Raw genomic sequence first — 26,215 nt, 5'->3', positions numbered from 1 at the left:
TATACTTCTTCTAATGTCATTAGGCAGCAAATAAATTTAACAAATAATAATATTAGGAAAGTATGTTTCTCTCTCTCACATACACACACAGAAAGAGAGGGAGGGAGGGGGGAGGGAGAGATAGATAGATAGATAGATAGATAGATAGATAGATAGATAGATAGAGACAGAGACAGAGCGGGGGGTAGAATTTTAGACGCATTTGTTATGGATTGCCCTTCGTACCTTTAGACTATGATAGGTAACTAGGTTTATGTTTTTTTAAAAAATAGTTCAGATTCTAAAATGAAATATAATAGTCATTTTATATACCCTTCCATTGTAACAATAAGTGAAAAGTGTGGAGGGCGGTTATGGAAGATTTACTCATAAATATACTTGATATGTTTTTGATATCAAAAAGTTGATTTTTCTAAAAAAAAATCAATTCTAAATTTCTTAATTTAATGAAGAAGTGGCATAGGGACCCGTGCTTAATTCTTTTCAAACTCTTCAGGACAGCACATACTGATTATTAACAATTTATGCCACCATAATGACAGAAACAAAAACAAAAAAAACCCCCTAAATTCTAATCCTAGAATTTAAAATAGCATAAAATTTTGAATGCTTTGTTTTTATATTTTAGGCAACCATAAAAGAAATTCAATTTACTTCATGGCTTAAAAAAATAGGTAGGGTAATGTTTCTGATAAACAGCTGTTGTCCAGGTATAATGCATATTTTGCTATAATTCTTCTAACGGATCTGTGATCTAAACTGATCTTTAGGCAGTTCTACTTTTTTGGCAGCAAACAAAATTGGATGAAACTTCTTCACTGAACTGATGTAGATACTCTTTTGTCCCCCTTTAATGACATTGCATTTTTAATATTCAGAATCCATCTCCCCCCCACTAGGTTTGTCATAAAATTTTGCAGTGAAAGTTACATAAATTCAGGCTGATGATATATTAGCGTGATCAAAGTGCTCAGATGATAAATGGCACCCGAAAAGATGCCAGTGAGGTATCTCTTTGCTCTGTTTATGGCAGAGTTAGCAAAGTTGTGGTATCGTAACAAGATATTTTGTTTCTTTAACAAAGTGAGCATTTATTTATCTTGAAGGAACCTCAGCTGGAGCTGGAGGCCATAGATGTGCAAGCAGCTGCTCCCCTCCAGATTGCTGAAGCAATCTCCCACCCAGCATCTGCCCTTGTATCAGGCAACAGATTAACCCAGAGAATGTCAACTCCAGGGCGGATTCTCTGACTGTGTTAAAGAGAGTGATGCAGCTTCACAACTGTTGTTAGATTGTCACCTGACAATCTAACAAATTGGCTGTTGTATCTTAAATAAATAAATAAATACAAGATTTATTTATTTGTTTAAAGGCCACAGATTAGTTAAATCGCACCTAATATGAAATATACTAAAATTACCCTGTTAACAATAACTTACACATTTCATATCAGGAAGGTCAGAAGATTTTTTGTCTGGCAGTATAACGCTGCTTCTCTTGTCTCTCTTCCGGCCTTTCCTCATTTTCACTTCAGGCTGGCTGCTTATGAAACGCCTACTTTCTTCTGACACAGATTCGGTTGCCTTGGGTGACATGACTTCGAGTTCAAAGCTGCCGATGTAAAAGGAAACAAATTAATTAACTTAATTAATCTGCCCACAGCACTGCTGCTCCCTTGCAGAGGCTCTTTGCAATATGGCAAATCCAATGGCATAAGGCAGTTCCAGGGGAAAAGAAGGAATTGGAAATCCTAGCAGTGGAAAACTAGTTAGGGAAAACATTACAACTACCAAGTCTTTTTCTTTTTAATACTGGCATTCATTCCTGATGAAAGCAGGAACTGAAAGCCAAAGGAGGTAAGTGACCTAAGAGTTCATTTGAGAACATGTTTATAATAGGCATGGAATGGGATAAATAAGAAAACAAAGGAAAATTCATATTGATTGACTGATTGATTTAATCAAAGTTGTCTGCCACCTATCTTGCTAGGTAGCTTACAGACATTGACTCCAATGTACTATAAAACAGAGGTTTCCCAAGCCCTGGGCCTCAGACTGGCACAAGGCCACAGCCAGCCAGGATCTGGGCCACGGAAGTGAGCAAAGCCAAATTTGCGCATGTGTGGGATTCAGACTGAATACAAAACCATGGCCTCCCCGTCTGTGGAAGAAAAACACCCTCCATGGTTCCTGGCACCCAAAAGGTCGGGGGGGCTGCTGCTACAAAACATTAAAACAGTAAATAAGGATCTTAAATTTAAAATGAAAAAAGAGGGAAGCAAGTGCACACGGTAAAAATTTCCCTCACACATATGTGCTAGTTGTTCCTGACTCTAGGGGGCGGTGCTCATCTCCATTTCAAAGCCGAAGAGCCAGCGCTGTCTGGATATGTCTCTGTGGTCATGTGGCCAGCATGGCTCTAAACGCCGAAAGTGCACAGAACACTGTTACCTTCCCACCAAAGTGGTCCCTATTTTTCTACTTGTATTTTTACATTCTTTCGAATTGCTAGGTTGGCAGGAGCTGGGACAAGTAACAGGAGCTCACTCCATTACACGGCGCTAGGATTCGAACTGCAGAACTGCCGACCTTTCTGATTGACAAGTTCAGCATCTTAGCCACTGAGTCCTCATCTACTCCATTAGCCACCCCCAAAATGTTAAAGGATCCCAGGCAACTTGGCACAGTCATGTCTTCAAGGCTTTTCAGAGGCCAAAAGGAAGTCGACCCCCCCCCCAAAAAAAAAGCATTTTTAAATTTAGACATTCTACATTTTATTTGTTCCGTGATTATTGGTTAGGGAGTAACTCCAAAGCTATTCATACAGAGGGATTTTCCTGGATGATGTTGTAAAACTTAGGAAATGACTAAAAGTTACACATCAGGTTAAAATGCAGAAAGGTCATCCAAGAAGTGACATCAATATTTTGGAAGCCTTTCAGAATCATCCCAAATATTATTTATATGAACATGTGCATGAATGCTGGAGTGATGGTGACTAAATCCTCAATGCAGTTTCAATCTTCAGTGCTGTCAGCCCACCACTGCTAATTTGAAAAGCAGCATTTGTTTTTGTAATAGTGTTTATTATAGACCAAATAAGATTAGATGCCTACTATCTCTGTTCAGTCACAGTGTATTTCCTTAATTTAATATGTTCTGTTTCCTCCTGGTCTGTATCTTGGAGAAAACTGATGCCAGGAAGCTGGCCCATAACTAACCTTTCTGCAGCAGTCTTGTTCGGTGTACCACAGTCAGAATTCACGGAGGACATTGAAATAATGGACATCTGACGATACGATCTCAGCATAGATTTCGGTCGGCCTAACCGCCTGTCATCAAAATCCGGCTTAGAGAGTGGGGGGGGGGGGGAATGAAAAAGTTTGAGTACAGCAAAACTGATTATTGTTTTTCACTGGCTTGCTGGGGGTGGGGGAAAATGCAATAGTCAGGGATAGATACATTGACTTTTATTTTGCTTTTGTTTGACCTTAGTTTTTTTTAAAGTTTTTTTTATTTTTATTTTTCAAGACAACCACAACATATCCTCCTTTACATACTGTATAAAGCATATCAGTTGGTTACAAAAAAGCTTACGTGCATCTCTTCCACAGTCAACAAACATACTTCATATTAACTCAATTATTTTAAACTCAGATATTTATACATGTTACCATCATCATACCTCCATTTTCATTTGACTATAATTGTTGTAAACATCCTTCATCATAGAATATACCAAGATTTAATACATGACCACATACTGGCATTTCATTTACTATTTCTAAAATCCTCCAATGACACTGAATGTTTATATCCTATTCTAGCTAAATATCCGTAATATTCAATAACAAAATTTTCTAATCCTTCTTTCCAAATCATTATTTGCAATTTACATTCAATTTCCTTATGTTGTACCCATACCTATATATACATTATTATCATTATCCCTCCTTTATTTAATTATATCCTGTATCATAACATTTTCCCCCTAATATTCAAAACTTAACTATATCTAACTTAGTTCTTTTTTTTATTAACCTTTATATATAATCCAAAAGAATTTCTAATCTTCCTTTCATGGGTACCATTCAATATTCATATCCCATTATTGCTTATCATGACACTACACATTGTATACATTATTATCATTATCAATTATTTGTTTAACAATCTGGCCTTCTAAAGAACAGTCAGAATTTATCTCCTGTAGGACTGACTGGTTTGATCATCTTGCAGTCCAAGGGACTTACAGGAGTCTTCTCCAGCACCATAGTTCAAATGCCTTAATTTTTGGCGCTCAACCATTCTTATGGTCCAACCTTCACATCCATACATTGCAACTGGAGGGCAGGTGTCATGGCAAAAAAGGCTCTTCACCTGTTTGCCAAAATTCTTTGACCGATAGGGTCCACAGCATGCCTGTTCTACTGGCATAGGGGGGTGGGTTAATCCCACTGGGGTGAGACTGTTTCTCAGGTAACATGGATCCTTGCCATGAAAGTCTTTAAAGATGATAACCTTTAAATTGGACCCTGAAGCAAACTGGCAATCAATGCGGCAGAACAATGATGTAACAAAGGCCACCTCAGGGACCTCAAGAGCTGCCCACCAGGCTGCATTCTGTACCAGCTAAAACTTCCACTTACTCTTCAAGGATATTCCCATATAGAGCACAGTGTAATAGTCCAACGATGAGGTGACCAGAGCTTGAGTATTTGAGTGCAGTGACTCCTGCTCCAGGGAAATGTGCAACTTCTGCACAACACAAAATTCCTCAAAGGCACTTCTAGCCACCACTGCCTACGTATTCCAAAATATTTTTTTTTCTGTACACTTCTTTATTTACTCATTATTTTCTTATTTCAATTTGTTATGGTTGGTTTCCCAGTCAGCCAGATATTTAGACTGGATTTGGCAATTTTCCTTCCAAGGACCTGGAATAAGCAGATGTTTCTGTGTGATGGTGTAAAAGGAATCATTGATATAAGTTGTTCTCCCCCCACTTGTTTTGGAAAAGTGGAAGGAATGTGTGTTTGTGTGTGCATGCATGTGCGCACATGTGCATTTGTGTGTGATAAGAATAGTTTTAAAAAAAGAAATCAGAGACATAACTGTACAAATAAAGCATACACGTGTTCACAGAAAAAACAAAAATCATTTGCTGAACAACATTGGCACCCAAGGTGATTCTGTAATATTAAAATAAGCTAAGACATCCCTAAACTGTTGTTTCATAATTAGTTAATCCTGTTATTTCTGAAAAGTGAATTAGATAGCAAATTCAAGTTTGTTTGTTTTGTTTGATAATATATAACAAACACATACTGTAAGTTATTTGATGTTGGCTGAGACATTTTTCTATTGTTCTAACCATTAGGTTGAAAAAATGTAGCTAGTACAAATTGTGCCAGATGTTGATATAAAATTAAGCTTCCAGGGTTACTCAGTATTTATCTTTTCTAACATGCTACATTTAGATACATTTTAAAAAAGGGAAGCTATCACTGAATTACAATTTGAGCATAGATTAACCATTTTTGTTAGATACCAGAAACATTGGTAATGGTTTACACCAAGGTCCTCTGTTCCGGTGGGAACAGGAGTTCAATCTGATTGGTCGAAGGGTCTGACAGCTCCCTATAAAAGGGCTGCTGTCAGACTTAACCTTTGCTGGATTGTACATAGTTGACTTGTGCTAATAAAGAGCTGTTTGTTACTCTGAAGCCTGAGTGTGCCTTCATTCACCCGATCTAACACTGGTGACGAAGGTGGGATTGGAAGGCAACTAGGCAGACAAAAAGAGCACGACAATCCAGCAAGTCAATCCAGCCCGGAACATGGCGCGGCATCGAGCAGCCATCTTTGAGCGGCAAATTCAAACACGCTCAGAAACACAAGATGACAACACACGCCCCATCAACTCCATACAACCCAGCCATCAAACACTGGGAATCCTATATGATGAGGTTTGATTGCTTCATCGAAACCAATGACCTCATGGGCCTTTCTGAAGGCCGGAAAAAGAATATGTTCCTGAGCTACTGTGGACCAGAGATGTTTGAGACGGCAAAGGATTTGTTTGAGACAACGCCATTCCAATCGGTCGCTTGGTCGGTTCTACAACAGACACTGAGGACACACTATGCTCCCAGAGCATCTAAATACGTCCAGAGGCACGAATTCAACATCCGTAACCAAAAAGAAGGAGAATCCATCAACGAATATGTTGCGGTGCTCAGAATGGCCGCAGTGTACTGCGAGTTTAGAGATCTTGATGAACTACTACTTGACCGCATCATATGTGGTGTTAGGGACATTGACCTGCAGAGGATGTTATTATCAAAAACTAATCTTACTCTCCAAATTGCCATAGACAAAGCCAGGGCTACTGAGTCTGTAATTAAATCAACAGAAACCCTGCAGCGCCAAAATAGTCCAAAGAACGCGTGGAAGAGCACAGGCATGCATTGCGAGGCCATAGAACCTGAAGGCTTGGAGAGTGAAGAGGACAGCTACCGCATGCACGGTGATCGCACCAAGCCGGCGCAAAATTTTGAACCGCATTTCCCGCATTGCGCTGGCTGTGGAGGAAACAACCTATGAACACATTGCCATTTCCGTGATGCCATCTGTCAACGCTGCAAACGCAAGTGGCACATCACCAAGGTCTGCAGAAGTGATCGCCCTGCTACAACCTGGAAACCCAGAAGCATACCTAACCACCATCAGAGGTCCAACCAAGGGGCATGGCAGCCACCACCACAGCGAACAGGAGGCGACACCAGAGTCACCTACCACACCTCCATAGGCCAAGTCTGCATGAAGCGGTCAAAAAAGCTGTAAGTCACAGTCTTCATTGAGGACTCTTCATGCAATATGGAGATTGACACGGGGTCATCCTTGACCATAATGTCTTGGGCAGCGCTCAAGTAGGCTATCCCCAGCCTTAAAAAGCATAAGCTGTGGGTTCCAGACATCCACCTTCATGACCAACAGGGGAACCGAGTCCCCATCGTGGGCCAGGAGACCTTCCAGGTGAGGTTCAAGACCTTCTGTGGCCAGCTACCAGTTACGGTAGTCAACGGAGACCTACAGAGCCTCCTGGGGCTTGACTGGTTCGAAGACCTGGGCCCAGAAGTGATCGGAATCAACGCCCTATGAGACGAAAGCACTAAGGAATTCCTTAAGGAGTTCGAGGATGTCTTTGGCACCAGTCTAGGTAAATATGAGGGGACTCCAATATCTTTTAACTTGGACCCCAATGTAGCCCCCATTAGGCTAAAACCCAGGAGAGTACCTTTCGCTCTCCGCCCTAAAATTGATTTGGAACTAGACAAATTGATTGGCCAGGGAATCCTAAAGCCTGTAGATCACGCATGCTGGGAGATCCCTATAGTGACACCTGTCAAGCCTGACTGGTCTGTCCACATCTGTGTGGATTACAAGTGCATGATAAACAAAGCTTTGCAGCAAAGCACTTATCCTGTACCCATTGTACAGAATTTACTGCACTCATTAGGCCCTGGAAAAGTTTTTGCAAAATTAGATATGGTGCAGACATACCAGCAGTTGCCTTTAGATTGCGCCATGGCGGAGGCCCAAACCATTGTGATGCACAGAGGTGCATTCAAAAGCACCCGCCTTCAATTCGGAGTTAGTATCGTCCCTGGACTGTTCCAAAGCATCATGGAATGGCTTTTGGAGGGGATTCCAGGAGTCATGCCCTATTTTGACAACATATTGCTATCGGCTGCAAATAAGGCGCAATTATTTAAAAGATTGGGAACGGTTCTGGCCAGAATCAGAGGCAAAGGCCTCCGCCTCAAAAAAGAAAAATGCCAAATTAATGTGCCAAGGGTTGAATTCCTAGCGTACCTCATTGACAGCTCTGGGATTCATCCAACCAATAAAAAAATTAAGGCAATCCAGGACACCCCTACACCTCACAATCAGACTGAACTGCAGGCGTTCCTTGGGCTCCTTAACTTCTACAGTGTCTTTCTCAAGCAGAAAGCCACGGTTGCTGAGCCTTTGCATCAGCTTCTCAGCAAACACGCCAAGAGGTCCTGGGTTAGAACTGAAGCAGCTGCATTTCTTGCAGTGAAGAAACTTCTGTCAGCTGACACATTTTTGGTCCAATATAGCCAGACCCTGCTACTAGTCCTAACCTGCGCCACTTCCCCGTTTGGCATAGGAGCCGTCCTCAGCCACTGCATGCCCAATGGAACCGAAGCGCCCATCACATACTACTCACGAACCTTGTCTGCTGCCGAGCGGAACTACAGCCAACTGGACCATGAGGCTCTGGCTGCAGTCGCTGGTGTAAAACAGTTCCACGAGTACATCTATGACCATGATTTTGAACTTGTTACGGACCACAAACCATTGCTGGGGTTGCTGGCTGGGGACCGACCTGCTCCTGTTTCTTTGTCACCATGAATGACCAGATGGACAATCTTCCTCATGGCCTACAGTTATCACCTCGTCCATTGACCTGGCTCTAGCTTGGGGAATGCCACCGCCTTGAGTCGATGCCCACTGCCTGAACTTCTTGCAGACCCTACCCCTGAGACGCCTGTCCTCCTCATTGACTGTCTTGAGGCTGGTCCTGTCTCGTCTTGTGGCATTGCTTGCCAGGCAGCAAAAGACTCTACATTCCGACAGGTTTTGAACTGGCTGTGGAGGGGGTGGCCCAAGGGGCCTTTAGGGTCTGAATTTAAAATGTTTTACTGCAAATGTGATGAACTGTTAGTAATAAATGGTTGTTTACTGTGGGGGGACCGGTCATTGTTCCTCTCAAACTGCACATTGCAGTATTAGAGGCCTTGCACGTAGAGCATTCTAGAATTGTCAGGATGAAATCTTTGGCCAGGAGTTACATGTGGTAGCCTAAGATAGAACAATGGGTGGCTACCTGCACACCGTGCCAGGAGTCCAAACCAGCTTCCCCAGATGAGCCCGCTAAGAAGTGGGAGCGACCTCAAGCACCATGGTCTACGGTGCACATTGTTCATGGCCAGACCTTTATGGTAGTTGTGGACGCCTACTCGAAATGGTTAGAAGTAGCCCTCATGACCTCTACCATGGCAAAAGTGATCATCAAGGCACTACGGAGACTTTTCTCCATTCACAGCTTGCCCGATGTTTTGGTCTCTGACAACGGACCACAATTTACAGCCATGCAATTCAAGACCTATTTAGCAGCACATGGAATTAGACATGCCCTGGTTGCTCCATTCCATCTGGCTTCCAATGGTCAGGTGGAGTGAGTGGTGATATCTGCAAAAGAAGCCCTATCCAGGATGGGCCTAGGAGATTGGCAAACACGGGTTGATCAATTCCTCCTCATACAGTACATCACACCAAGTGCTACCACTGGTAGAAGCCCTTCCGAGCTTCTAATGGGTCACCGGCTAAGGTCCCACTTAGACTGGCTACACTCAAACTACTCTGCCACGTCACCCCCAGATTCAACCGGCAAAATAAGAAACTTTAGTGTAGGGGATCAAGTTTACACCCACAACTATGCTAGGGGAGCTCTTTGGATTCCTGCCACAATAATAGGCATCACTGGGCCTCGCTCTTACCTATTAGAGCTCAAGGGCAGTCAAAATTGGAGACGGCACATTGACCAACTCCTTGGCTGCATCTCCAACTCCAATCTTAGGCACCAGAGGTAACTCCTGCACAACTTAGCCAAAGCCCTACACAAAAGGAGCACAAATTCACTCCTTCCATAGATAACTCAATCCCAAAGGTACCAGGGCACTTATCTGTAAGTATTGCAGGCGCGCAGCGAGTTCCAAGTGAACCGGCTCCAGAAACTCCATCCGCGGCCTGTGAGAAGTTCCAGGAGCTTCCACCAGGTGAAGCCGCGGAGACAACAGGTCCATCTAACCTAACTGAAGACCACCCACCAACTGAACTGCACAGGTCTGGGCGAGACACCAGAAAGTCCGCCTACCTGCATGACTACATCACAAGTCAGTTGATTCCATCTAAGAGGGGAGGGGTGTTAGATACCAGAAACATTGGTAATGGTTTACACCAAGGTCCTCTGTTCCAGGGGGAACAGAGATTCAATCTGATTGGTTGATGGGTCTGACACCTCCCTATTAAAGGGCTGCTGTCAGACTGAACCTTCGCTGGATTGTACATATTTGACTTGTACTAATAAAGAGCTGTTTGTTACTCTGAAGCCTGAGTGTCCCTTCATTCACCCAATCTAAAATTTTTATTTCTAGAAGTTCTGCTTTCTTACATATTAATATTTGGATGAAGTTGTGTGTGTCCGTCCCCCCCCCTCTCTCAATGTCTCTGTCTCTCTCTGTCTCTCTGTCTCTCTCTCTCTCTCGCACTCAGTGTGTGCGTGTGTGTGTGTGTGTGAAAACCTGCCACTTCCCTATTTTAAAAGTTGAAAATTTAGCCTTAAAATATTGCAGGCTTATTACAATGTTCATATGAAAATTGGCCTATAATCTCCTACTTCAGACTCCATTCTCGCTTTGACTCATTGCCCTCACTCCTGGCAAGAAATGCAGGAAAGTCATTCAGGGTTTCCAACATTATTTTCAAATATATTGTACATGTTATTTGCAGTGGGAATTGCTTCTGAATCTTTGGATCCCAAATGTAGGAGGAAGACAAAATCAATCCAGCTGCCTTTCCCAGGGAAGGGCATACACCAGAGACCCCAAGAAAAATGATAAAACCAGAGGAATTTGACTGGTCATATTAAGTGGTTTTCATATGCACCGGCTGATGCATTAAATACTGTCATCCCCTGAGTTTATTAATTTATGAGAAACCTCTTCCAGAGTGAAGTAATTTATTTTTTCCTCTCTGTCTAAAAGTGATGATTTTTCATTCATGTACTATGATAACAGATAGAAAATTTCAGTCCAAGGTAGAGTCCAGGAAGTACTTAAATTGAAATGACTTCTATATATTTAAAAAAGACACTTTAGCCATGATTTTTCCATATTACAATACTGAAACCCTTCTGCTGGTCTCTATCTGCTTGGCCTTTAATCAAACTGTAATACACTATCAGATTCTGGATATGTTCCCATGGTTTATGGCGGACCAGATTAAATTAATTTTCCAGTATGATATATTCAACCCCTTATGATTCACTTATACCAAGTTTTAGGTGGTGCCTAAAGTGCTAGATAGCATCTGATGCTTTCAAAAACAGCCTATATAATGTAACTGACCAAATCCACATTAAAATCATACAGAAGGGCTAAAAAATGTCTAAATGGTCAACAGTCGTGAAATTTTGTGCACAAATTCAAAATCCTTGTAAAGATCTACTTCTGAATTTGAATGTTTTAAAATTAATTTGGTGGTCCCACACAAGAATTTGAGATGAGAATGCAAATGTCTTGCAAGATTTAGCAACCTGGCAAACTTTTAGGTAGACTAGGATGCATTTGACCACTCTACGATGCCTTGGATCTAACACAATTGCCAACCTCCAATTTAAGACATCTCTATTCCAGCTCATAGTCAAAGATTACATATATGCATTCAACTGAACTGAAAAGGACATAACCTGTTCAGCACAGATAACCCAATTACGTACTTAGCAAATTACTTGTTTTTTGTAACAAATAAGAACCTAAGCTACAGAACTGAGAGAAAGCTAATCTAATACAATGTGTACATATAATGGTCTATAATTTCCATTTGTTAGAATTTAGGTCTATGCCTTTCCCCAAAAAGGAGGTTTAAGGTTCACTAATTAGAAACATTTCGTCAATCTTCATATCCTGAAGCCTGTAAGCCTTAATATACAACCATCCTTTGGGTTCTTGGTGATGTCAAACACTTCACCTGATTATTTAGCTATTTACCCAGATGTGCTCCAAGAACTGTGACAATCACAGGGTTGGTAATTCTACTCTGCAAATTTTGCATACTGCTATTTTAACATCATATTTATATTTTATTATACTAAATTATATGTTGTTTCAGAAATAGATTCACCAAACAGTTGGAATTCTTCAGGAAAAATAAAGTGTGGAGTATTCATGGTTATTCATTAGGCCAATGGTTTGAGAGAATGAGTTCATAAGGTTTGTTTTTGCTTTCCTAATAAAATGGGGAATATAAATACATTTGAACAGTTATGGAAGTTTCTTAGCAATATATGAGACAAAATCTATTGCACGGGTGTCAAACTGGGGGGGAAGAGGGGGGGATGAGATGGACACCTCCTGCAGCACTCTGCCGGTCAAAAAAAGAGCTGTGTTGAGGCCCCCGCATGGCCCATTTTGGCTGGCAGAGGCACTGCAGGCCAGTCCCTTGATATTTCAAAGCTAGCCCCATGGGCCAGATATAAGAACCCCGTGGGCCAGCCTACGGGCCTTGAATTTGACATACCTGGTCTATTGTTTGAAACAGGAAGTAAAGTGACATTTAAATCACAAATAGACAGTTGTAATGCTATTACATCACAGGCCAAATTTCATGATTTTTTTCTTCTTAAGATAAAATATAATTAAAAAAATTATAGAATTAAAAGAACAAAATTTACCAATTCTCTGATTCCATATTGTTTTTCTACTTTAATCTTTAAGTGCCTGAAACATTCCTCCATACGTTCATGGAAAGGACGAAGGCTATCTGATACTCTTCTTTCATGAATCTTAATTCCAGCTGCAAGAAATGGAACCTAAAAAGAAATAAGAAAAATTTCAGTCAGGCTACTCCATATTCCCCTTGTCTCCAGAACATGTTGAACTGACTGCGGTTACAAAATGTGATTTGTAATATATTTGCCAGCTGACATTTTTTTTTCTTTCCTTTCAAACAGTTAGCAGTACATCATACTATGAATTGCAAGAAAATAATTACAGAATAGTGAAGTACAACCTTCCTGGAAAAATATAATTTCACATTTTTTTTTTCCTGGGCATAATGATATGCAATAAAGGTGTAAATGGATGGATAATTTATGATACTTCATATATTCTTGAGATGAAGAGTGACAAAAAATATATCATGTCTTCAGAATATAGACCAGGCCAGATTAGTATGATTGGTGAAATGTACTACAAGGCAACAATTTACTTGACCATGGGTACATAGCAGACATTTTCACTGTGTTGCAAAGATTACATTGTAAGCATATGAACGTATGCCAAGAGTACAGTATATATTTCCAGAAGAGTCATTCAAGACCTGAAGGTCATCCCAGTTATGCTACCAAGCACCTATATTGAGTAGCAGCAGTATAGGAAGATGTTGGAGACAGATGATATCTTTAATGACTATGGTGTGGAAGAAGATTAATGGTATCTTTCCTGTATTTTACCAAATGCTCATATAAATTATAATAAGTGATTGGTAATATAGTGATAGATAAGGGTCCTCATGTCAGATACCATTCAATTTGTCACAGATAAAAATCTGAGAATCTTCCAAAATAATAATAGTCATAATGATATGGCTAGATTAGAGCTGGACAGACTGACTTCAGATTGAAGGACAAAACAACACTCTCCTCTTATTTATTCAATGTCTTATATGTTGAATTATGAGAAGCTGGATTGCAAGAAGACGAGTAGGCTTTTAAAGTTGGAGGAAGAAACATCAATAACCTACACCATGCTGATGACACTAACTCTGATAGTTGAAAATGCAAATGATTTGCAAGCTCTTGTAATGTAAGTCAAGGAGCAATGAGAAGAAATGGGATTAAGATTCAATATAAATATGACTAAATAAATGACAACAGGTACAGCAAACAACCTTAGAATCTATAATGTAAATATTAAGTGGGGGATAATTTCTGCCTTTTAGAATCATCTAACAACAATATTCAAATACTTTGGCCACCTAATGAGAAGGAAGGAATCACTGGAGAAGAGCCTAATGCTGGGAAAGATTGAAGGCAAAAGAAGAAGGAGACGACAGAGAATGAGGTGGCTGGATGGAGTCACTGAAGTAGTTGGCGTGAGCTTAAATGGACTCTGGGGGATGGTAGAGGACAGGAAGGCTTGGAGGAACATTGTCCATGGGGTCGGGATGGGTCAGACATGACTGCAACTAACAACAACAATAATACATGAAACAACAGTCATGAAAAATGCTGCATACTCTCAGTTGACAGATTAGCAGTGAAAGACTTGGAAAAGTATTTAGATGTCATGATGTATCTATGACGACAAATATTAGAACTGTGCAGGCAATGTTTTTCCCTGTGGCACTCTAGGGAAGTAAAAATTGTACTTTGAACAAACAAGCTAGAAAGAACATTAGCACTTTTGAACTCTGGTGTAGAGATGACTCTTGAGAATACTATAGGTAGCTAAGAAAACAAAGAAATTATACAATGAATCAATCCAGACTTGTCATGTGAGACACAAAATAACCAGGTACAAAATAAGCAGATTTTTCACATTTTGGACATAGTATGTAATGACCGAGTTCTCTTGAGAAATCCATATGATGGAAGAAGAATCTGGGAGAAAGGAGTAGATTTCTAACAACTAGGACTTAATGTTTAGCTTAAGAGAAAGAAGGACTAGGGGAGACATGATAGCATTGTTCCAATATCTCAGAGGTTGCCACAAAGAAGAGGGAGTCAAACTATTCTCCAAAGCACCTGAGGGTAGAACAAGAAGCAATGGGTGGAAACTAATCAAGGAGAGAAGCAACTTAGAACTGAGGAGAAATTTCCTGACAGTGAGAACAATTAATCAGTGGAACAGCTTGCCTCCAGAAGTTGTGAATGCCCCAACACTGGATGTCTTTAAGAAGATGTTGGATAGCTATTTGTCTGAAACGGTATAGGGTTTCCTGCCTAGGCAGGGGGTTGGACTAGAAGACCTCCAAGGTCCCTTCCAACTCTACTATTGTATTGTATTGTATTGTATTGATTAGAGCAGTGATGGATGCACTTTTGGAAGACATGAAAATCAGATTGGAGATAGGTTTATCTGTGTTACTGCTAAGCGTCAACAGCAACTTGATGGAGCATATTGGTAATCATTTAATCAGCAATCAGAATGATTGCCATTCCTCTAAACTCATAGGTAATAATAGTCTATGGTCTTAGGCCTACACACAGTTCACAAGAGTTTAGAGCTCTTGTCGGTTGTCAAAAATCAGTGATATGCATTTCTCATCATTTTGAGGCACACAATTTTGCAATATCCCCTCATACTAAAAGTGTGAGGCGGCTACACATTACACAGATTTTACGAAATCCAGAGAATTTCCACCTGTGCTCATTTATACCTTCCAATAGTTACGAATTGCTTTGTCTCCTGCTTTCAAGGAACTGGTATAGTGCTGGTGTTTTCCCCAGTATAGTACTTCCCCTGTTCTATCCAGAAAGACTGTGAATTTTCATGTTTCTCATGTAATTCCTCTTTTGGTACATGAAAAATGGGACTACACTAATGGACAAATTTTTGTGCTTAGAGGTTGACTGTTTGCACTTGACTCAGAATTATTAAAACAAGTTGAAGTTCTAGCTTTTTAATATTATAAATTATGTTGGACACCACCATTAATAGGAAAGTCTTCTGAATGCAATCTAGATATAGGGTGTGAAGATGTCACAGAAGACCATGGTGCTATTATGCACCAAAGGTATGGGGAGGTTTATGAAAACAACCATGGAGTTGATATAAAATATATGCAAATACGTAAATGAAGGACTTACTTAATAACACCAAGAATAAACATTTGTTTGCATGTATTATTAGTTGCTATTTCCTCACCAAACAGTAGCTATTTCTACTGATTCAAATGTCAGTAGAAGAAGGAAGATACTGACAATGGTGGGTGACTTACCCAGAAACACACTAGAAGCAAAAAATAGATTAGTCTCCGGGAAAAAAAATTAAGCATTACCATTTTGCTACATCCCTCATAAAGTTGCTACATTTGGTATTTTAGCAAGAACATAAAAATAGAAGTGATATTTTCAGGAGTTCAGAGTGTTAATAGGTTGTTTTTATCCTGGTGAAACTGTTAATAGCAGAGAATTAAACATCATTCAAAACCTATGCAAAAATCGGTGTTTTCTCTTTGTTCCTCTTTATCTGAAAGCAACAGAATTACTGTGATGTCAGTTTTTTCCCCCTTCTTCTTAACATTGCATAAGCATTTCTAGAGAGTAGGTATTCAACATAATCACCATGGGATTCCTGATGTTTTTGTTCAGGAAAGGAGGCTCATTAAATGTGGATGAAAAACTTTTACAACATACTTTTATGTGATATTTCCAGTCACATTTCAGACAAGCATTCCTCTTCAAACAAGCAAACAAAGGAAAACAGAAGGAAAATATGCATGCATTATATATCGTTGTGCTTTCCCTCTGGAAATGAGATCAATCAGCAAAAGAAAGTGGAGAAATTAATAACATTTATGTTGAAAAATCAGAGAATTGTGCACAGCATTTCAATACCTGCCAAGCAATCAGGTCTTTGAGTCGGTTTAGTTTCTCCTGATCCTGTGGGTGATGCCTAGCATACTCATCTGTGAAGAAAGCCTGCAAGCAGAAAGGAAGTTGCTCAGTTTTTCATCTGAACGTGATATTCATGGGTTGTGCTGAAGATGTAATATACTGGAGGATCATTTCATTTTAAATACAATAAATTTCTTACCTTTTCGTACTTAGCAAACCCTCCCATGACTGCTGGATCAACAATTCCATTCAGAAGCATGGACAGAGGGTTAATGTGAAGGTTCTCATCACTTTGATACTGATTGATCATCGCCAGAATCTTCTCATTTGTCATGGACATTGTTTCAATGGCATTCTCCAAGGGGCTAATTGTAGTCTATGGAGGAAGGAACAAGATCATCATCATCAGTCCCATCTGCAACTTTAAGAACTGTGGTGGCACAATGGTTAGAATCAGGGGTTGGTTGCTGCGGGTTTGCACAGGTTCAGGCAATCCTCTAGCTAAGGACTTGCCCAGTTCAGTGAACCCACAACTCCCACCTCTAGCTGGCCCTGCCCCACTCACCCCACCCTGCCCCGCCATGCCCACCCTGCCCATCCCAGGAGTCTCCACGTGGCCTATTTGAGGATGCCAGGTAAGTACAGGGCCTGCACAGATGCTCTGGGAGGGCCTCATGGAAGTTCTGGAGGACCTCCGAGCCAGGGAGGCCGTCTTCGCCCTCCCAGAGGCTCGAGGAAAGCCTTCAGAGCCCAGGGAGGGCAAAAATGCCCCCTCCCCCTTAGTGCAGGAGGCTGACTAGGCCACAGTCACCACGGCCATGACCATCCAGCAACTGGGCAGAGAACCCATTGCTAAAATGTTGGAAGCCCACCCCTGATTAGAGTGCAGTATTGCAGGATACTTCTGCTGACTGCCAGCTGCCAGCAGTTTGGCAGTTTGAGTCTCACTGGCTCAAGGTTGACTCAGCCTTCCATCCTTCTGAGATGGGTAAAATGAGGAATCAGATTGTTGGGGGCAATATGCTGACTCGGTAAACTGCTTAGAGGGAGATGTAAAGCACCATGAAGCAGTATATAAGTCTTATTGCTATTGCTGTTATGGCTTAGCTTGGCTGCATTGGAATCTGATAGAATCTTTCATTCATTATGAAATGTGATCCCCAATCTCAAAAAAAATCTAATGCATATAGAACCATATTGCTTAGTGAGAAAATAGATTCCCTGATAACATAATCCTTTGTTTTGTTTTTCTCTTTCCTTTTATTTCTGAAGGTTAAAATATGTGTAATACTTATCAGAATTCTCATACACACCTGTGACATGGAGACAACCTCAAACCAACGCAAGATTCCAGGGAGTTTATAAGCTGTAGTAAAGGATGTTCTCTCAATCCACATAGACTATTAAAAGACCCAGAAAAGAAATATTACAACAGTTAAATCATATGGTTAGAAAGTTAAGAGCTTCCTGGAAATATAATTTAAATGACAGAGAAATCTTTTCCTGGCATCAATATTATTTAAGAGAGAGAAAGGGGGAGAGAGATGATTTCATCATTTCACTTACAAACTGGAATACTTTAATACAGTCTGCAATGCTGTGCTCCTCAACCACCCAAAAAACCATAAAACCCAGTGGGAGGGAAGGGACAAGACTCAAATACTGAGGAAATGGAATGGCAAAGAACACCAATAACTTGATTTAAACTAGGATGATCTGAAATGTTTTAAAAATTGTTTGTTTGATAACCGACCTATCATTTGTGATCAGTTACTTATTATGTAACTGTATCCCAAATATATGGCATCCCTGAAATTCCTGAGAGCCAACCCTGACAGAAATCATTCTGTTGATAGCAGCTGAAACTCAGAGTAATTTTACAACCTCCTTGTCCAGTCCAATGATGCTTCTGTGACATTTTGTACCTTTTCTGCCTACTAATAAAGTATGTGTTATCACCTGAGCAATGTCATGTGTCACATCTGAGTGACAGATAACATGGCTGTGTTCAAAACATAAAAAGATACTTACAGCAAATTCATTTTCAGGGTCAACTGATCCTTTTCTGGTTGGTCTTGAATAGTGGAATCTTTGCACATAATTAGACTTATAAAAACTAAGATGGGGAGAGAGAGAGAGAGAGAGAGAGAGAGAGAGAGAGAGAGAGATGATTACAAAGCTTTTTTCTCTATAAACTTCCATACAAAAAATCAACTTAACTTTATTTATGTAATTTAAACATACCATATCCACTTTTATTTCAAAAATCTACATTGTACTCAAAGCACTACATTATATATTGTAAGTATGTCTAAACCTGATTGGAAAGTGAGCCTTGGTATGTAATAGTCTAAACAAATTATCACAATGTAGTGGTATACCAGAAACCTGTATAGGTATCTGGAGGTGGTGCTAGCTTTGATCATGTTCAGCACATTTCTACGTTCCACAGATAAACAAGAAATGGAGAAAAATAACCAATCTATAAGTATAATCTTCCATATTTTTCAAGCTATAATTTAATGAATCTTTGACTTTCACAGGTTGATTATGAAAGCTTAGCAATGGGACCATTGGTGGGATAACAACCGGTTTGCGGAGCACATGTGCAGTGCATGTGAAAACTTACCTTCTACTGCAGCCCCGCTGAATAAAACAGGTGAGGCGTGGCAATCCGCTATGCCACGCTTTTCAGCTGGACTTCAGAAAAGGGAATATAGGTGGATATAGCGCAGAAGCGGGCAGGCCCACCTGATCGTGGGAGCGAACCGGTTCGCTCTCAGCTGATGGTCAGAGCTACCAGTTTACCCGAACCGGCTGAATCCCACCCCTGAATGGGGTTTGATTTGATTGTGACTATAGATAGATCCCAATCAATTTGATTAAGTGCAAATTATAAATTGATACACCTTATCGCATATAATGCTAGCCAAAATTTAGTTAATGTGAGGGTAGTGCACATGTAGTTGCCTTTGGCAATATAAAAGATAATAATCACCGTGTGTGCAAAATGAAGAAAAGGAAGGTTCCACTTAAAGAAAACTCAAAAAAAGAAGAGGCTCACTTTGAAGAACCCCATAGGAATATAGGTAATGGGCTTATCCTGCAGGCTTTCATTTGTTCACTTGATTTAATTGTGAAATATGTCTGTCACAATTTATTGCAGGTTATAATCTATTAGAAAGTAATAAAAACCCTAAAAAAACTGAAGAATGGATAAAATAATAATTTTGTAACTATTCCCTACGTTACCTATAGCTTCTGAACAATCTTCAAGGGGAAACCTTTGTAGGAGGTTTCTAAATTGTAGTCATTTAGAAAGTCAATCAACATTCATTAGTCACCAATTCATTAACAACCCTATAGTTTCCTATTTTACATGCTTAAATATTAAATATTTTGTTCTCATTGCATCCAAACTTCTCTTGATATACCAAATTCTCTTTTCCATATAATAAAGTGGGCAAAAGAATCCTTTTATACTCAGCCATTTTCATTTATTTTGACAGCCATTCTTTTTTTGCAACAAACCTTTTAATCTAAATCATTCCTGATTCTCTTTGCAATTGTCTCTTCTGTTCAGTATGCATACTTTTCTCTCATTCTTTGTCATCGTTCTCTTATATCAGGGGTGTCAAATTCAAGGCCCACAGGGTGCTTAAATCTGACCTGCAGGACTGACCTGGAAATAGCAAAGGAACGGCCCATGGTGTTTCTGGCAACCAAAACGGAGTGCCCCCCCCCCATGCCCCATTTTTGGCCTGGATGGCCTCCTGCAGCATGCTGTCTGTCCCATCTCTCCTGGCCCATGGAGGAGAACTACAATGCTGATCCGGCCCTCGAAGAAATCCAGTTTGACACCCCTGTGTTATATGATGTTACACCTCTTTTGTGTCATCTTTCCATTAAATATCCTTTTTCATGCTTCCCACTTCTATGGTACTTATTTTTATTTTTATTTTTTGTCAGGTTAACATCCAATTACATTATGTGCACTTTATATTCATTTTCTAGGAAAATTATTTTATATATTTTCATTCAGGACTAATATGTTATCTTCTTCCAATTATATCATTTTATTCTTATTTCTTTAAGTTTATTCTTTTCCTTCCTTGTCTATTTTCTCCCCAAATTCACTCATTATATGACCAAAAAATAGTAGACCTATGATTAAAAAGTGTGTGTGTGTGCGTGTTTGTGTGTCTGTGTGTGTCCCCTTCATAGGTAGTCCTTGTTTAACAACCATCCTGTTTAGCCACTGTTTGCAGTTATAGCAGTGATGAAACAAGTAATTTTGTGAGCAATCCTTCCAATTTTCACAGGTTTGTAAAAAAAAAAGAAAGGAAAGATCATAAGCAGTGACAATGTCACTTAGCAACCCTTTTGGTATGTGAAATGACCCAGTTGTCAGTCTCGGTTATTTTCACTAAATGAAAACTACTTGTATGTAAAAACTGGTTGGCCAGAAAGAGGTAGCATAGTAAAGTATAAAAGAGAAATGAAGCTTCTCTGAAACTACTTCCTCGCAGAGCATGTGTCTAATTCTTGTTACGATCTCATATCTCTATTACATGCAGAACATAGAAAATTGCTTCCAGACTTACAGCGAATAGGAACAATGAGCACATCGGTCCTGTTATCTCAAATGCAAGATCAAGCTATTGTTTTTAAGACTAAAAGATTTTTAACACTTTTAAAATGGGAAAAATAAAGGATGATAGTTATCCAGGTATTTAATGAAAATCAATGGCAGCTGCCATTGTTTGCAAAGGTCAAAAAAAAAACATGGAGCCACATCTGAGCATTCTAAATCACACTCTACGGAAGTTTCTACAGACGCTGCTTCTTACTGTGGCTAATTTATCAACATTCACCCTTTTCACTTTATATAGGCTCACGTAAAGCACTTTGTTTTACAAAAAGCTATAAATGACCTGAAGCAGATGATATTTTCCCTGCTGATACGTGTAATATTTCAACTACTTTGCAGCCCTAATAAGATCACCTGTTAGTGTGACAACTCCATTTACAGTACAGCAATCTATAGATTCAAAAAAGCAGGAAGCCATAAAATGCCTGTAGTTTGTGAAGAATAAGAAATAGATTCCTGGAAAAGACTCTAATGGAAAATAATGTCAGGATTTTTAATCTAGAAGCTGCCATGCATGTCCCACATCCCTCCAATTGGGGGTATGTGTAATACAATGTAATAATGCAATGACATACTCAACATGATTTAAAGAACAAAAATTAAGGAGTGAAAAGACTGCTTGGGTGTAGTTGTACATATGCTGACCTATTCATACACAGAAGCAAACATACAGATACAAATATGCACACACACATATTTGAAATAAGGAGATAGTTTTATTCTTTTCATACTGGATATTTTTTATCTAATTTTGATGTCTTGATATGTATTCACTTTTGACCTTGATTGCCTAATCAACAGAAAATAAACTCTCTTAAAGATATTGCAGAAGGCAATAGGCTTAATGTAGCAGAAGACAGAAATGAGTGGGTCAATGACTTTTCAAGATAACATGGCAAGAAGAAAAGAGACAAGAACCAAAATGACATAGTGACAACAGTGTGTCAAAAAGGAAAGGTTGGAACTACTCCAAAGAAAGAAAGAAAATGATCCCTCAATCCTACTGGCTTTATTGTTAACAAGTGCTTCTCTACAGTTAATGTCGTAGCAGGCTTGCCACCTTCCCATTTTCACACAAATGACTGTGGAAACTTAAATTGAAAAGGTCTGATCTAATACATGACAGCTATTGCATTACATTTGAATTATCATTCACTTCAATCAGCTACATTTGGCAACATTAGTTAGGTTGGTGGTACACCAACAGGTTTCTCCTTAATGATGGAGAAAAAAAATTAATTTAAGTAATGACAACATTGCAGATGGAAGGACAGTTACAAAAATTTGAACAGTGTGTGCTTTCAAGGTGCCCTCTATGAGGCTGGTAATTTGTGCATCTCATGGTAGAAGGGCCTTTTCATTAGCTTTCAGATGCAGGTTGGAAAATCCTTTATGCTGCCAATTTTAAAAGTCCCTTACAGATGAAGAATATTAAAAAGAAAACGTGGGAGAACTAAAGATGTCACTTATTGATTGTCCAGTATCTAAAGTTCTATTTGAAGCAAACTTTAAATCAGAGCTGATTGTAGTAAAAACATGTTGCCATTAAGAACAATCTTTTAAAACTGTAATTTCCTACAAATTACAACAGGTGACAGGATATACCAACCATGGCTGATCTTGAAAGAGCCAAGCAGGGGTTAGGCATGGTTTATCATTTAAATGAGAGAACACCAGGAAAGCCAGCAAATCTGAGCTACTTTGGGAAATAAAATAAAATCATAAAAAGATACAATAGCAAATCACTTCTGTTTAGTTAGGAGCCGTGGTGGTGCAGTGGTTGGAATGCAGTAATGGAGACTGACTCTGCCCACTGCCAGGACTTCGATCCTGACCATCTTAAGGTTAGTAAAAGAGGACCCACATTGTTGGGGGTAATATACTGATTCTGTAAGCCACTCTGCGAGTGCTGTAAAGAACTATGGAGAGGTATGTAAGTAAGTCCTATTGCTATTTGTCAAAGAAAAGCTCAACTTGAGTAAATCTTTATCTTTCAAAAAAAAAAGGTTTTTTAATCTCATCTTTATTATTTTTGTAAATAACTCAAGGCAGCAAACATACTTAATATTCCTTCCTCCTTCTATTTTCCCAAGAAATGCAACCCTGTGAAGTGAGTTGGGCTGAGAGAGAGAGTGAGTGCCCCAAAATCACCCAAAAGGTTTTTATGCCTAAAGCAAAACTAAAATTCACAGTCTCTTGGTTTCTAGCATGGTGCCTTCACACTAGACCAAACTTGCTCCATTTTACATAGACTAGACTAGACTAGACTAGACTAGAATAGAATAGAATAGAATTCTTTATTGACCAAGTGTGATTGGACACACAAGGAATTTGTCTTTGGTGCATATGCTCTCAGTGTACCTAAAAAAATGCATTTATTATCTTTTAAGAATTAAGCCCCCAAGTAAAATATCTGAACTACATGACAAAGCCATGACGCACAGATCTCAGTATTTTCAAAGGATATCATCCTTTCTTATTTCTCTTACTTTCTCCTTTATTCATCACACACAGTTATCTTATCTCTTAGACACCATTTTATTTGGAAATGTTAGCAGGCAGAAAGAAGAGGATGCTTTCAGTTCATGCCCTAGTAAAATAAAATCTGTTAAGCTTTGATTAAGAAAATGATGAAAGTTAAAATGCCCTATGTCCTTGTAGCAGTACCAGAGAAAGGGAGTATTCTCATTGCAATAAAATAGATCGATGTAATATTGACTAACATCTACCAACAAACAATTTCCCCCCTGAAGGTGGATAGACTCCAGGGCCTCTCATTTGTTCCCATAATGAAACCTCCAGGTTTGATCATCTATTCTTGAGAACATCATCAAAGTTATATTTTAACTCATTAAGACTGTCAGCCTGTTCTATTATTTGCCTGCTAATTTAATATGTGCATGGCAAACAGAATGTTAGTGATTGTACCCAGTAGATATCTTTTTTAATCTGGAGACTGTGAAATTTTATATAGAGGTAACCTTGTCACAGTTTTATTTGGCTGATGTGACTTTTTCCCATGTAGAATTGCAGACTGCTATGGCAAATCTTCTTTGTATTTCCAAGTCTGGAGAATGTTTTCCCATATCTGATCATTCTAATCCAGTTTATTTATTAACTTACTTGATTGACATGGCCACCCATCTTATAAATTCAACTCTGGTATTCCAATATGTTAAAAACAATATAAAAAATATCAACGAAAATATAAAAACCTACAATAATATCAGAGAACACATCCAATAAATACTCAACAGTAACAATAACAGGCCATCTAACCTCCTGACCTGTGTGCTCTGGAGCACATCCATGTCTTCAGCATCTTCGGGAAAGGCCAGTAGGATTAGATCAATACAATAATACAATACAATAGTAGAGTTGGAAGTAACCTTGGAGGTCTTCTAGTCCAACCCCCTGCCTAGGCAGGAAACCCTATACCATTTCAGACAGATGGCTATCCAACATCTTCTTAAAGACTTTCAGTGTTGGGGCATTCACAACCTCTGGAGGCAAGCTGTTCCACTGATTAATTGTTCTAACTGTCAGGAAGTTTCTCCTCAGTTCTAAGTTGCTTCTCTCCTTGATTAGTTTCCACCCATTGCTTCTTGTTCTACCCTCAGGTGCCCTGGAGAATAGTTTGATTCCCTCTTCTTAGTGGCAACCTCTGAGATATTGGAACAATGCTATCATGTCTCCCCTAGTCCTTCTTTCTCTTAAGCTAGACATACCTTCCAATAACATACCTTCCAAGATCAACCTGATCTTGGAAGGTATGTTATTCCAGAGGAAGGATGGGCTTGATTTGAATTTCCAACTTTTATGAAAGCTACCTAGGACTTTTGATAACTTGTGTTGTAGGAATTTTTACATGATTGATAAGACAGTAAGGACTTACTTGATTACTTGATCAGGCACAGGCTTATTTTTGAATCGAGGATGTTCCTCCAAAACTGGCTGCACAGTAAAGCATTGTATATCTAAAATCATAAGAGCTAAGGACATTATACCATTAGTGGAAACAAACAGTCATCTGGAAACAAAAAAAGTCTTCACAATTGTTCAAGAAGAGTCTTTTATAAAACTAGTACGTAATTATATTAGTAAAATTCATGATTTGGCTTAAAAAGGAAGTGTACAACGAATTGAACATAGATTAAATCCATGTTTCAAATAAATAGTACATTATCGATAGAGGAAAATATTTGTAGCTCAGGTTTGAAAAGAGGGCTCCTTGGCATTCTCTGAGCTTGGTTGTTATCTTGCAGATGTTTAATTACCCAAATTATGATTCATGATGATTGCATTTATCTTTTAAGTACACTGAGAGCTTATGTACCGGAGACAAATTCCTTGTGTGTCCAATCACACTTGGCCAATAAAGAATTATATTCTGTTCTGTGCTGTGCTCTAGCATCATCAGTGCTAGTAAGGAGTGGGGTTTGTTCTCATTTTATATTCTAGTCCTGCTTGCCCTTTCAGTGTTGGTGGGAGTAGTTGTTGTGGTTCTTTGGTTGGGCTGTTTACCAACCAAGGTTTTACCACTGTGTTCAGTCCAATTCCTTAAGAGTAATTTGAAGCAGAGACTACCGTCAATCACTGATATTCACAGCAACTTACAGCAAGCCCATCAATAATATATCTAGCCGATCAACCGGAAAGTGCACAACACTGCTTTTGACTAATGCCATTCCATTCAGATTTTGTTTTGTGTTTTGAGCATGGTATCTAGCAATGTCTAAAAAAAATTAGGAGCTATAAAGAGGAAGCTGCAGAACCAACCAAGTACTAATCCTTTGTTACATTTTTAAGGAGCTTTGAAATAACTGCATCTTTGCAAGATGTTATACATGTGAACCCTCCATGAACTAGGAAGCGTTCCTGCTAACAGAAATTTGTCCTATCCATATACCTACCCTCCAAAACTGCAGAGTACTAAAAAGAAAGGTGATTTGTGTGATTTCAAATCTATTACAATAAAGCTGGAAATACATAAACTCAGCTCTCATTATGAGATCACAAGAGCTTAAAGTTGGCTTTTACCTGGGGCACAGTGCTCACATGGTGGTATCCGAGTGATTAAACTTATGCTGCTGCTTTAAGGCATCTTAGTCTTCAAATGCACTATTGCAGATT

General features: G+C 39.4%; 1 protein-coding gene across 1 annotated transcript in view; it reads right to left on the bottom strand.

Moving 5' to 3' along the window:
* Positions 1-26,215, bottom strand: part of DOCK2 (dedicator of cytokinesis 2) — a 322,820-nt gene that overhangs the window by 9,855 nt on the left and 286,750 nt on the right. Inside the window, exons 42-49 of the mRNA XM_081939650.1 lie at positions 24,978-25,059; positions 18,463-18,547; positions 17,745-17,831; positions 16,631-16,807; positions 16,432-16,515; positions 12,544-12,681; positions 3,221-3,348; positions 1,440-1,611 (exon numbers count right to left, since the gene is read on the bottom strand). Of these exons, the coding sequence (XP_081795776.1) occupies positions 1,440-1,611; positions 3,221-3,348; positions 12,544-12,681; positions 16,432-16,515; positions 16,631-16,807; positions 17,745-17,831; positions 18,463-18,547; positions 24,978-25,059 (953 nt within the window). The remainder of the gene's footprint in view (positions 1-1,439; positions 1,612-3,220; positions 3,349-12,543; positions 12,682-16,431; positions 16,516-16,630; positions 16,808-17,744; positions 17,832-18,462; positions 18,548-24,977; positions 25,060-26,215) is intronic.

The sequence above is a fragment of the Natrix helvetica genome, assembly GCF_964273705.1.
Source record: "Natrix helvetica genome assembly, chromosome: 1".
Taxonomy (NCBI): Eukaryota; Metazoa; Chordata; class Lepidosauria; order Squamata; family Natricidae; genus Natrix; species Natrix helvetica.
The sequence above is the reverse complement of the archived record's forward strand: the minus strand, read 5'-3'. Positions and strand labels throughout refer to the sequence as shown.